The 14,774-nt window shown below is 43.5% G+C and overlaps 1 protein-coding gene across 1 annotated transcript in view; it reads right to left on the reverse strand.

Moving 5' to 3' along the window:
• Positions 1 to 14,774, reverse strand: part of Gxylt2 (glucoside xylosyltransferase 2) — a 93,033-nt gene that overhangs the window by 38,659 nt on the left and 39,600 nt on the right. The window contains exon 3 of the mRNA XM_057780440.1: positions 11,483 to 11,614. Within this exon, the coding sequence (XP_057636423.1) occupies positions 11,483 to 11,614 (132 nt within the window). The remainder of the gene's footprint in view (positions 1 to 11,482; positions 11,615 to 14,774) is intronic.

The following is a 14,774-nucleotide window of genomic DNA, read 5'->3' on the forward strand; positions in this document are numbered from 1 at the left end:
GAGCACCCCAGAACAGGAATTATAGGAAGTTAAAGAAAGTTTAAGGGTGCTGGGCTGAGTTCTGAGAAATAGGTATGATCTCTGTAGGTGACGCTGGAGGTAGAACAGTAGTGGCCACACATTGCCACCAAGTGACAGTATGAGGCAGGACATGTATACCCACTGAGAGAAGGACAAGGACAGAACAGTCTGACTGGACCAGGTTACTACCTGTCTGGAAAATACTGTTTCCAGGAAAACTTGCTTGGGTTATACTAGGACTTGGTTCACAAGGCCACAGATGACCCTAAGCCATGTGATGAGAAAGGCATGTAGAAGGGGACACGGGCACAAGGGAGATGGACAAACAGGCCAGAAAGATAACTCTTTTACCTGCTATCATTGGCACATTTATGTTTTGTGTTAATGTAAATATATCAAGACCCAGTCAGGCATGATATACATGCTTGTTATCCCAGCACTTGGGAGGCAGGGGGATCTCTGTGAGTTCTAGGCTAGCCTTAGCTACATAATGAGTTCCAGGACAGCCAGGACTATGTAGTGAGACTCTGTCTCATACAACAAAACAAGAAAAAATATCCAGACTCAGAGCACTGGTCTCAAAATGCCCACAACTTTAGGGTGATTCTGGTGCATCCAAATGTCTTTGTGAGCAGAGGGTCTACAGATGCTATGAAAAGGAAAACAACCTAAATTCTTTTCTTTTTAAAATTTTATGTGTAAGGGCATTTTTTGCATGTATATATCTATATGCCACTATGTGCCTGGTACCCATGGAAACAGAAGAAGGCATTAGAATCCACAGAACTGAGTTACACACATTTTAAGCTGTGATTTGGGAACTGGGAATGGAACTCAGAGTCTTTGGAAGAGCACCAAGCGCTCTAAGCTACTGAGCCATCTCTCTGGTCCTCAACAACCTACATTCTTAACACACAAGTGCCTGTCATCTGTTATAAAATTGTATGAACAACCCAGCAGTTGACAGGGTAAGAAGTAGATATTGAGCTAGACGTGGTTATACGTGCTTATAACCCTGGGGTTAGGGATGATCTCAAGTTCATTCAGGGTCATTATGAGTGACATAACAGATTCAAGGCCAGCCTGAGCTACAGAGTGAGGAAGACCCTGCTTCCAAAACACCAAGGGAGCTGGGCAGTGGTGGTACACATCTTTAATCCCAGCACTTGGGAGGAGGCAGAGGCAAGTAGATCTCTGTGAGTTCAAGGCCAGCCTGGTCTACAGAGTGAGTTCCAGGTCAGCCAGGGTTACATAGAGAAACCCTGTCTCAAAAAACTAAAACAACAAACAAGCAAAAAATGCCAAGGGCCGCATTAACTCTGAGCAGGAGCTGGCTATCGAAGTACACTAAAGAAGCATTAATAATTCATGTTACTAAACTATTTGAATGGAAACAAAATGAAACAAAAACCCAATAGCTAAGGATGAGATGTAATCAGAGGTAAAGAATTTGCCAAGTACAGAGGATCTGGGTTTAATCCTTAATCCCCAACACTGTCAATGATAATGATAATACTACTGCTAATAATTTGTTCCTTACCAACATGTATCCTGCCATACCACATTCCACAGCCCCACAGCCCTCTCTCCTCTCTGCATAATGAACCAACAGAATGGTTCAATGTAGATATTATATTGTCTCCACATCTGTCCACATGTGGTATGGTCAAGAAGTCAGATCTCAATTCATACGGCCTCTTCAGTCATTTTCATTTTTTAAAAAATTCTTCCTTTCTCCAAATTTTTAATGACTACTTAAAGTTAACTCACATTGTAATGAACGAATGGAGTAGTTAATTTTTGAGGCAGCATCCAATATGTAGCTTGAGCTATCCTGGAATTCATTATGTAGACCCAGCTCTGAACTCACAAGAGATCCACTTGCATCTGTCTGTCTGTCTCCTGAGTACTCGATTAAAGGTCAGGAACATAGTTAAGGGCCAATAAGTATTGTTGAATGAATGACAACTGTTTATATAAGTAAATATATATACCTACATCTATACATACTTACAGATATTTCAAATAACAATGAAACCATAGTATCCATCTCTCTGATTTTACTCTCAGATATTTTTCCTTTGTTTTATAAGTGCAGAGAGTAAAGACTTCCTATTACTCAGGCTGGCTTTCAATGTGCTATTTGCTCAGAACGGCCCTGAATGAACTATGAGCCTCCTGTCTCAGCCTCCCCAGGGCTGGGCTTACATGTGTGTAGAGGTTAAGAGGACAACATGAGTGTCTCCTTTCATCACTCTCCACCCTAGATTTTGGAAATGGATTCTCATTGAGCCTGGAGCTTACCATTTCTGCTGGACCAGCAGGTCAGGGAACCCTTGGGATCTGCCAGTTTCTGCCCTCCCACCAGCAGGGAGGGAGTTGGGGCCCAACATCAAGTCTTTAGGCTTATGCTGCAAGCTCTTTACCCACTGAGCCATCCACGGCCCCAGCAAATGTCTGTTCTTTACTAAATAGTGTCCCATCATTTAACTGTTTTGATTTGAGATTTTAAGGTTGTTCATTAAACTACAAAAATGGGGCAGTAAAAGTTAAATCATAAATAAAGTTTTTACTGTTACCACTACTGTGCCCCTTCATGGAATTACAAATAGTGTACATATTCATTTCCACGTCATGTTAAAGGGCAGGCTGCCAGCATCAGGGTTACACTTTGTGGGGGTATATGGTGAAATGGGCCCTTCTGATGCAGTCATCTTGACGGACAAGATTCAGATCACCTCTGCGCCAGGCAGCTCTATGATAGCTTTGTTCAAGACAGGCTCCCTAAAATCCTGTTCGGTCGAACTTTTGCCTGGCCTTTGATTTCATCATCTCAGCTGTGTTGGCCAACTGTTGGGTCTGCAGTCCACTCTCCACATGGCTTTCGTAACTAGAGGGAGGATCGGGTTTCTCTGGCATGTTCTGAGAGAATGGCTGTCTCAGCTCTTCCATCTGTTCCCATGTTCCCAGTTGCTTCTGCCCCTTATCAGGTGTTGCCATTCTAGCCAACAACCCCACTCTTTCCTTATTGGTATTCCACCAGCCATGGCAACTGTTGTTTAGAGCAGTGCTGTATGTCTTAGTGAGATGGTGGCCCCCAGAGCATGTGCTCTCTGCCAGAGTTGCTGAAAATCTCATCACTGGGACACAAGGAAATGCAGGTCTGTGTAGAATAAAGCTGAGGTATAAAGTCTTCCCTCTGTCACTTGACAACCAAATCCAACCATCATTTTCTGAACAGATGTTGGGTTGAAGGTTGGGGGCTTTAGTAAGTGTTTTATCTTTAAATCTGCTGCAAGTATTTGAAGTTATTGGTAAAGCCTCCCCCATTCACTTCCTAGGACAAGGTGGAGCCCAGGTGGGCCAGAAGCTAGGCGTACTCTTATTTCTTCCCCTGAAATTCTGGGATTTCTGTGTGCCACCACACCCAATTCTGAAGGCCTTTAAATAAGACTATTCATCTGGTGTAGGAGGGTCTTCCTTCTATGTGCTGCTTTCATTGGTCAAGCAAAGAGACAGAGACCCACATTGGAGCACCAGACTGAAATCTCACGATCCAAAGGAGGAGCAGAAGGAGAGAGAGCACGAGCAAGGAACTCAGGACAGCGAGGGGTGCACCCACACACTGAGACAATGGGGATGTTCTATCGGGAACTCACCAAGGCCAGCTGGCCGGGGTCTGAAAAAGCATGGGACAAAACCAGACTCGCTGAACATAGCGGACAATGAGGACTACTGAGAACTCATAAACAACGGCAATGGGTTTTTGATCCTATTGCATGTACTGGCTTTGTGGGAGCCTAGGTAGTTTGGATGCTCACCTTACTAGACCTGGATGGAGGTGGGTGGTCCTTGGACCTCCCACAGGGCAGGGAACCCTGATTGCTCTTTGGGCTGATGAGGGAGGAAGACTTGATTGGGGGAGTGGGAGGGGGAGGGAAATGGGAGGCAGTGGCGGGGAAGAGGCAGAAATCTTTAAGAAATAAATAAATTAATTAAAAAAAAAAACTGCCTTGGCTTTTTGATAGCGCAGACCAAACAGAATGCTGAGAGAAAGAAAGCAGAGTCAGGCAAGGGAGATATCCTGGAACAACATCCTTAGGAATGTTTCTTACAAATGCAGGAAGAAATGCTTCAGGAAACAGAGCAAAATAACTAGAGGATAGAAGTTGGGTTCCTATGTAGAACCTAAAGAAGAAATGATTAAAGTTGCTAAAACAGCAATGTTCTTATTTGCAAAGAGGATACAAATGGGCTCATGCCACAAATAATTAATATTATCATCAGCCTGAAGGTCCTGAGAGACCTGGTGTGTGTAGCAAGCATTGGCTCTTTGGTCACCTACCACCATCATCTTCGCTGGTACGTCCCAAAGATACCTCAGTTTTCTAATCTTTCCTTTCTTTTCTTTTCCCTCCCTCCCTTCCTTCTATTTCTTTCTTTCTTCCTTGTGTATAAGCATGATCGCCTGAGTTCAAATCCCCAGGACTCATATGAAAGGCGGATATGCTGTGCATGCAGCTTGGACAGAAAGATGCTTGGGGCTTACTGGTCACTAGCTTAGTTCCTGGTCAGTGAAAGACAATACTTCAAAGGAAAAGGCTGAGAGTTACAGAGCAGGACACCCAATGTCCTCCTCTGTGTGTGTCCTCCACACATGTGCACCTGTACACACACATACACACACTAAGGCTCCTTACTATGTGTGTCTGTGGGCACACACACCACAGCATATAGAAATCAGAGAACAGTTTATGAGAGTCGGGTCTCCCTTCTATCGTGAAGGTTGAACTCAGGTCTTTGGGCTCAGGAACAAGCACCTATACTTGTCCAGCCATTTTGTCATTTCCTTGTTATGCTTAAATTCTCCTGTGTCATTCCAGCTCTTTGATGGTTGTTTTTGTGGCATATCTTTCTCTATCATTTAATACCTATCCTTTCTGTCTATTTAAACCTCCTGTAGGTAACACATGATTCGACTACATTTATCAACTCTGACAATCTTTGCTTTTAGAAAACACATATTTATTATGTATTTTATTATTATGTATTTTATTTATTATGTGTGTGTGCTTGTGAGAATAAGTGTGCAAGTAGAGGTCAAAGGACAACGTGTAAAAATTGGTTCTCTCCATATATCATGTGAATCCCAGGAAATGAACTCAGGTTATCTGGCTTGGTGGCAAGTAAGCCATCTTAATAATTCCATCCCTGCTTTTTGATTTTATTACTTTCTCCATTTACATTTAGTGTTATTTGTATAAGGAATTTATGCAAACCATTTTGATTTTCATTTTCATTTCCTCTTTTTGTCCCTTTTTTCATTTAAAAAAATATTTACTTTGTTTTATGTGCATTGGTGTTTTGCCTACATGTATGTCTGTATGAGGGTGTCAGATCTTAGAGTTACAGACAAGAATGAGCTACCATGTGGGTGCTGGGAATTGAACCTGGGTCCTCTGGAACAGCAGTCAGTGCTCTTAACCACTGAGCCATCTCTCCAGATTCCTCTTTTCATTTTTTTATATTAAGTATTTTCTAATACAGAATTTTAAAATTTTTCAATTTTTTTAGTGTTCAGTGGGATACCAGTTGCTCCACACTCTGATTCACTGATAATCTGAGCCAAGAGTGTTAAGCTCATTCTGACATTAACAGGGTACTATTTATTTATTACTGGGTGCAGTGTGTGTGTCCTTCTGTTTGCATATGGAGGTCCTAGAACAACTCCAAGTTGTCAGTTCTCTTCTTCCACCTTTGTGGGGTTTCAAGAATCAAACTCAAGTTACCAGACTTTGTCAGCAAACCCTTACACATCTCCCCTTACTTAAGAAAGCAGTTAATTTTGTTGCTTGTGGATCTTAGCCTCTTCAAGACAATAACTGTAGAACTAAGAAATGCTGATGACTTGCCCCACCTAAGGAGGTACTGGGAGCAATATATATAGAGAGAGACCCTTTGTTCTTGAGAACCTTTGAATTGAGTTTCCATAACAGTGAGTTGGAAGGGGAGGAAGCGTGTCATGGAGTCTTCTTAAACTTTTAATGAATTTTATTAAACATTTCTTTATTTATTTACTCCAGGTTGTTTAGACAGTTATCTAGAAAACAATGTGACCAGTTCTGCTTGCTTCACTGGGATGCAATTTCCCAGAGTTCCCTGTCCCACCATTTTAGATGCCACTGCCCTGGCAATTTTTTTTTTTTTTTTTTTTGAGATGGAGTCTCTTTATGTAGCCCTAGCTGTTCTGGAACTCTCTATGAAGGGCAGGCTGGTCCCAGACTTACAGAAATCCTCCTGCCTCTGCCCCCCAAGTGCTGGAGGGCAAGTTCTTTAGATGTTGCTGCTGTTAAGCTTGTAGAATTTGGAATCAGGGGTCTTGAGCAGCCTTTAGGTTTCCCAAAGGAGGCTTGCAAGGATCTAGAGACAACAGATGGGCCCTGATGACATCATGTGAGCCCCTGGATCTAGCTATGCTTAGAATTAGCCCTTTCAGCTGGTTGGTGATGGCACACGCCTTTAATCCCAGCACTCGGGAGACAGAGGCACACAGATCTCTGTGAGTTTGAGGCCAGCCTGGTCTATAAGAGCAAGTTCCAGGATAGACTTTAAAAGCTACAAAGAAACCCTGCCTCAAAAAAACAAACAAAAAATTGGCCCTTCTATCTGGCCTCTGACTAACCAATAAAATAATTTCTTTGTTTGCTTAGCTAATATAACAGCTATTTTCTATGGTTGTGGTAAAATACCATAACCAAAATCAACTTACGGCAGAAAGAGTGTATTTTGGCTTACAGTTCCAGAGAGGTAAGAGTCTATCATGAAGGAGAAGTATTGCAGCAAGAGGTGGGGCATGGTAGCAGGAAAAAGAAGCGGAGAGCTTACATCCTCAATCAGAACAGAAAACAGAATGACATACTTCCTCCAGGAAGGCCCTGCCATTTAACTCTCCCTAAATAGTGCCACCAATTGGAGACCAAGTCTTCAAATATAGGAGCCAACTGGAGACATTTCTCACTCAATCTACTACAGTAGAGCTAGGCATCTCCCATATGTAACCACGAGTTAGCATTAATATTCTGAATGTCAAATCTTTTGTAGGATGTGAATAAATGATAATACTGTAGAAAGTTTCTTCATGATTTATTCACATTTAACATGACCATTTCGCTAGCTAAGCTCATTTCAGTGCTTCTGTGGCTTCTGGTTGCTGGGTCAGATCGAAAATATCAGCCAAGGTGATTCCAATGTCCCTCTTAGTAAGGGTATTTAATATATTCTTATACATTTGTCAATGTGTGTTCATAGCCGTTGAACTGGTTCCCAGGGTATCTCAATGTTAATTGCTAATGCTGAGGTGTGACATTGGTAATAACAGAGGTCTGGCCATGAGTTTAAAATGTTCAAACAAGTCTAATAAGACAGCCTTTTCCATTAGCCTACACCTAACTCATTAGAACACCTGTAGTCACATAGATTTCTACATATTAGAACCAGTTACAGGCCCCTTTAGCAAGCTGTAAATGGAAAATGGAAATGTTACATGCCTTCCAATGTGATATAGAAAACACAGGTAATATAAGATGTGTGCATATTTGGCATGGTACTGCTTTGAAATATTTTTTAAAAGGAGGCAAGTTACTGGGTGGTTTGGAGTCAGACTGTGTTTGGGATAAATCACAGACGGGTCTGAGAGCAATTTCATCCTAACTCCTGCCATGAATGCAGATGCCTGCAGCAAGCGATGGCAGTGTGCACTGAAGTTTCCTGCAAACCCCACATCTGTGTTAAAGCTTCTGCAGACGGATGAGCGATTAGGATGTCTAGTTGTGGAGAGTTGGAACGCTGTATCAGAGCCAACATTATCTTGGGTCATCACTAGCATCCTTAATTGCTACTTACCACCCATCTCCGTATCTGGCCTAACATCCATCTCTTTGACTATCAGCTGAAATCTTTGGCATGCTTAACTTGGCTATAACTAGCTTCCAACAATCCAAAGCTAAGGATATTTATTATCAGATACCATCTGAAACCCCTCACAGGGACTTCCCTGCTGTACTGTAACCTGCCTGCTTGATGTCCCCACCAATGTCCCCACCTTGCTTTATGGCTGTGTTTTGTTATGTGACTATAAGAATTTGCATAACTGCTTCCACAGTGGACTTCCCCATCCAGGACATCCTGAGTTCATGGGGCATTGTCACAAACGGTTCGCTCAGAATAAAGTATCTCTTGTTCCCTCTGGCATAAGAGCTTCAGTTTGCCTTAACAGGGCACCACCAAAAGACATCAGATGCTGTTATAATTAGGAGCATATCAATTAAAACTCGGTGGAATCCTTTCTCCCTGACTAAAACCTGACTAGCATGTTCCCACCACACTAGCTACTACTTGTTTCTGAACAGTTTGCCCTCCAGTTCCCTCTGCTACATCCTAAATATTCCTAGGATCCCCAGGCATCTCTATTCCTGAGGAGAGAACCCTTTGTGATTCAACGGCAGTGGGTGGTGAAATGTGCAGTTGTTAAAAATGTCGTGGTGTGTGTTCATTCAAGCCAATGAATGAACGTTTTTTGCAGAATGGAGAGTTTCCTGGGAGAACTCAGCCAAGCTGCCTGTAGCTTGTAACAGTCGTGCCCCTTGAGCCATTATCCCCAGCAGCAGGAAAGTCAGTTGATCTCTTGGACTTCATAACCCAAGCATCGGTGAAATCTGAATTCCTCTAATGCTACATTAGAATCTGAAAGGCATGTGATGCAAAAATCTTTGCTCTGATGGTAAAATGTTAGTTGAGGGCTAGGGAGAAGGCTCAGAGGGCAAAAGTGTCCTTGTTGGGCAAGTGTGAGAACTTGAGATCAAAATTCCAGGACCCACATAAAAAGTTAGAGGTGGTCATGCACACACTGGAGGGTCTCACTGGTGTCCAGCCTGCCTCCAAACCGAGAGACAGACCCTGTTCCAGGGAAGAAGGCTGAGGGCAATTGAGCAGGACACACAATGTTGTCTTCTGGCCCCTACACCTAGGCACCAGCGTGCACAACTTCACACACACACACACACACCCATACACCATACACACTCACTCTCACACACAGGGAAATAATATGTATATTAGTTAAGAGTAGTCTCTACTGTGTGTCTGGTGTGATACCAAGTGTATTAGTTATTTTCCTCATGGCTGTGATAAAACCCCTGAACAAAGCAACCGAAGGAAGGGAGGGTTTGTCTTGGCTCACAGTTTAAGGAGATACAGTCCATTGTGGTGAGATAGTCATGGCAGCAAGTAGCTGAAAACAAAGGGTCCCACTGAATCTGCAGTCAGGAAGTATAAAACAGGCAGAAAGCAGAGCCAGGCTAATAACCTGCCAGGTCCACCTCCTGTGTTCACTTCCTCTAGCATAAATCCACCCACTAGGTCCATGACCTTCTAAAATAGCATGTTCAGACCAAGAGTCCAAACACACGAGCCTACGGGGGCTGTTTCATCCAAGTCGCAGCACTGATGGTACAGAAGATGTCTATATCTACGGCTCTAGCCCAGTCAGTCATTTGCTAAAATGCTTGCATTACAGGGCTCCATTTTCCAGGCGCAGCCTTAGCAGCACATCCGATTAGCTTCTGAGAGAGTGGTTTCATGGGAAATATGATTTAGACTTTACTTCAACAACCCTGAAAATCAATCTCTCTCAACAATGCTCCCCAAAGCCATGTTCGTAATCTGCCATTATGCTGTAGGACTTGGGAAGAAGGTAAATGTCCTGTCAGCCACAATCTCTCTTTATTGTTTTTAAGAAGGGATGGTTCCCATTACCAGAAGCAGATAAGGGACACTAACACCCATTTGTCATTCAAAACCGACAGCTCACTTCCGGGGAGTGAATCATACTCATCCTGTAGTGAGCTTAGTTTGTTGTTGTTGTTTTAATGGGGTCATAGAGCCACAATGCAAGGGCAGGGAAAATTCAAATGGGGATAGGGTTGGGAGACAATTTCCCAACAGTAACTTTGGCTTTTTAATACGTCCTTTTGCCTTAAATAGATTCTCACCTCAAATGATAATTGTGTACATCACCATTCTAGAGGTTTTTAGCTCTACTCTCAGGCAGGCTTCCCTTACCCAGGCCTTCATACAACTAACTCATCTCACAAGATATAGACAGGTCTGCATGTGATAGAAATATGTCATTTAATCAAACGGCAGCTGAGGCTCAGTAGTTAAAAGTGTATACTGCTCTGTGTAGAATCAGAGTTCGGTTCCCAGCTCCCATGACCAGGGGGCTCACGACTGCCTGTAACTCCAGCTCCCGGGAATCCAACATCCTTGCCTAACGTCTGTGGGCATTTGCAAACATGTGGTATATACACACACAAATAAAAAATAAAATAAATATGTAAGAACTAAAATAAATAAGAGGCGGCCCTAGGCTGCAGACCGGCAGCAGCCGCCCATCCAGGCCTTGCTCTTCTCCCTGATTTCGACGTTGGAAATGCTAAGGTTATCATTCACCATTCAGTTTCCAAACAAACAGATGGGGAGGCACACCCCCCTCGGGTAACCCTAGACTCTTCAATATCAAACGTCAAACAACTTCTTCACCCAAACCGTTGGTCCTGAAGTTTTCCTCATCCCTACACAGTATCACCATCCATTTCTGAGATGGAGTCATATGAGAAGTGTGTGATCTGAATGGTTAGATATTGACTGCTTTACCTGAATCAACCAAAACCTGGCCGAAAGCCTTTTTACTTCCCCGGCCCCCCATTTCATCTCCAATAGGGGCTGGAAATCCATTTGTCAAATCACAAATGGATTTGTCCTCATTAAACACAAATGTTTGTCCTCATTAAAACCCAAACGGGGCCATCGATTTTCCATGCTAGACTCTGCAATGGCTTCCCGCTACCTTTAAACAGAGAGTAGACATCTCATGGGGCTCTCAGAGCTTCTATTTCTAGCCCCTGCAGATACCACAGGCCCTATCGCCCCCTCTGTTCTAGTCCATGGACCTTTATTTTGGGATACACACCTCTTCCTAGATCAGGACCTCTGCACACACTAGTCTCACTCCCAAACCTTTGTCACCCAGTAACCTCGCTTCATTTGTGTCTAGCCACAAATGGTCTCTAAGATCTCTTCCAGGACACAGTGGGATTGTACATGACATATATCCATGGCACCTTTTCTCTGCTTCAGTTCTCAGTTAATGGTGAAGCCACAGACACAAAGTCCCTTGTCTAAAGTATGCTTTGGTTGCTCTCAGACCCAAAATCTTGAGGGAAGAGCCTTCAAGAGCCTTCTAGATCCTCCGTGTGCACACAGCAGGCTGAGAACATCAACGCCAGAACAGAGGGGGGCACTTTCATTGCCCACAGTAAGGGTCTCTACCACACCTCAGCTGATTTCACGATTTTCAAAGGGGAGTCTCTCCCAAGCTGCATCTTAGTAACAGGGTTCCTACCGGAAGGAAGAGCCTCTGGGCGGCACAGGGTTTGAATAATTTCTTCCATTCTTGGGGGTTTCCAACGGAAAATGTGATGGGGTAGATTCTGTGTTCAAACTTCTTTGTATATGAGTCGGGCCACTGACGCAACTGCAAAACATGGGAACACAGAAGGGGTTAGGGTTAGACACCGAGATGTACGGAGCACACCTGAGAGGCCTCTGGCGGGCACAGTGGAAATTATCCAGGCAACTCACACAGCTCCTACAGGTCACTAAGTGAAGAGATATTTTCCTATAACACTGCTAGGAGTGAAAACAAACCACATTTGCTGAAGGCAGGGGAGTTGGGAGACTGGTCTACAAACACTGCCCAAGGGAATGGATAACATGCCAAGAGGGCAGTTCAGAACACTTCAGGAGCTGGTTAACAGAAAGAGAGGACAAGGGCTTTCGTCACAATGGAGTCGTGGCAACAAAATCTGGAGAGACTCTAAATGTCAATTCATAAGGAACTGGGAAAACAAAAATTATGATAGATATTCCATATATGGAGTATACAGAACAAAGAACTGTGTGTTTCTGTGTGATGTATACAAAAGCTATTATATGGTCCAGTGCAGGGTGCATGCCTGTAATCCCAGAATTAAAGAGGTTGAGGTAAGAGGAACACAAATTTGAGGCTAGCCTGGGCTATGTGAGATCCTGTCTCAAAAAATTCTAATATGGCTCCATCTAATAGCAAAAATATACGCATCTTCATTTCAAGGTTTACTTTTACATGAATGAGGGGTTTGCATGCAGGTATGTTTGTGCGCTGTATGTGTACTGTGTGGTGTGCCTATTGCCTGCAGAGGCCAGAAGAGAGTGTTGGATACCTGGAATTAGAGTTACCATTGTGAGCCACCCAATGTGGGTTCTGGGAACTGAACCTAAATCCTCTGCAAAAGAAGAAAGTGTCTTTAACTACTGGGCCATCTCTCCAGCCCCTAAGCACACGCCTTTTATATGTAAATAAAAAAAATCTAGACAGATAGCATCCTCTTATTAAAAGTGGGCACCTTTACAGGTGGTGTTTATGGGTCTCATTTTCTGTTGATATTTCTGTATTCTTCAGAACTTTTGTAGTGAATATGTTTTTTCTTTGCATATGTTAATTTTTTTAAAAAAATGACTCATTTTTAATCCCAGTACTCGGGAGGCAGAGGCAGGTGGATCTCTGTGAGTTCAAGGCCAGCCTCGTTTACAAGAACTAGTTCTAGGACAGGCTCCAAAGCTACAGAGAAACCCTGTCTCGAAAAACAAAAAACAAAAAACAAAAAAAACAAAAAAAAATTCATTTAATGTGTATCTTAGTGTTCTATTGCTGTGAAGAGACACCATGACCACGCCAACTCTTACAAAGGAAAACTTTTAATTGGGGCTGGCATACAGTTTTTCAGAGATTTAGTCCATTATCTTCAAACAGTGCACAGGCAGACATGGTGCTGGCGGAGGAGCTGAGAGTCTGCAGGCAGTAGAAGCAACTGTCACACTGGGCATTGCATGAGCACACATGAAACCTCAGAGCCCACCTCTACAGTGACACATGTCCTCCAACAAGGCCACACCCACTGCAACAAAGCCACACCTCCCAACAGTGTCACCCCAATGGGGGCAATCTTCTTTGAAACCCCTACAATGTGTATGTGTGTTTTTCCTGCACCACAGCGCATGTATGTACACCACGTTCACAGCTAGTATCTGCAGAAGACAGAGGAGGGCATCGTTCCCCTGGGTTATGATTTAGATAAAACAGCGCAGTTCCCCGAGGGGCGCAGTAGGCCACGAGGGGCAGGGGGTCCCACCACCTGAGGCCTCTGTGGGTCCCAGGCAGGTGGGAGGCAGCGTGGGAGAGACCTTGATGAGTCAGAGGTGCGGCTTGGGGCAGCCAGTCTCATGAGGAGGTGAGAGACAGATTTGGATAGGCATGCCATGCAGAGTGAGTTTGGATATACTTTATTCAGTAAAAGGGAAGGAAAGGGAAGGGGGAGAGAAGAAGAGAGAGGAGGGGGGAGAGGAGAAGAGGCTTCAGCCACCTCTTCCAAAGAGAGATGGGGTAGAGAGAGTGCAGGTTGGAAGCTGAAGGAAGATTGGCTTGTTTTGGCAGAAGGGGGACTGGGTGGGGCTTGTCTCTTAAGGGGACAGGACAGACCATTTCATTCCCATCTCTTTTTTATAATAAAAAGGCGGGAGGTTAGGTACAACAGGGTAAAGGAGTTGGGATTGCAGATTCTCAAAACTGCTTCCTGCTTACTTCTGGGCATCGTCTTGTGGGGGGAACCTGAGAAAACTGGGTGCTGGTCACATCCTGGGGTAGTTGGTCTCTATGATCCTGTCTGGTGTTTGTGGTATGGAAATGTCCAATGTCTCTTAGACCTGTTTAAGGTATTGGCAGAACAGAGGACAAAGTTAAATTGAGGAAAAAAAAATTTAGGACCAGGGAATTGAGAGGGGTATATCTGATCTGTTTAAGGTGGATCCTTCAATTTGGCTCCCTGGAACTCACAAGAATATTTTGGGTTTGTGAAAACATAAGTTTTAAACAACAGCATATTTATATCAGAATGACTGTGACAGATATTTTTGCATAATGAAAAGTATCTTTAAGACTATGAAAGGCAGCATGAGAGAGAATTTTGTTAACTTGTAGCTTATTGAAATTTGTTTGGTGAGGCTGTCCTTTAAACTGACAAAACCTCTCAGCTGTCAAACTGCATTAGAGATCTTTGAGAAGAATAAAATTTTACTTGAGTCATTGATTAAACAACTACAGAGAACTTACTTGGTTGGCACCTAGAACTACTCCTCAGAGTCCTGCGTGGTTGCTGAGGGGCGTATTTCACTTTTAGTTCAGGGCCGACCAGGATCCAGAAGATCCTGTGGGCTAAGAAATCTGTAGGAAGACAAGCCTACCTTGACCTGAGCAGCTAGGCTGTCAATTCCAGCAATCCTGTCCACTGTCTGGTGATCTTCAGCTTAGATGAAAGGCAGTTTTGCTCAGTGGTCAGCACTTGGCCGTTGAAATGAATTGTGGATGGACATTGTTCTGTGCCCATTTGTCTTTTGTTTTCTTTGGAGGAAGCAGAGTGCTGCTGCTAGGAGCCAACCTGTCTCTTTTTCTTATGAAAAGTCTTTTAATAATTAAATATTTAAATGCCATATTCCCAGATCTCTGAGCAGTTGAGGGCTGTTTACGGAGTATAGATGAGCTATAACTACAGTATAGAATCTGATTGGAGAGCTGGATCCAAGCTTGACTGTACCAGCTC

Source organism: Chionomys nivalis, chromosome 1, assembly GCF_950005125.1.
Source record: "Chionomys nivalis chromosome 1, mChiNiv1.1, whole genome shotgun sequence".
In the NCBI taxonomy this organism is placed as follows: domain Eukaryota; kingdom Metazoa; phylum Chordata; class Mammalia; order Rodentia; family Cricetidae; genus Chionomys; species Chionomys nivalis.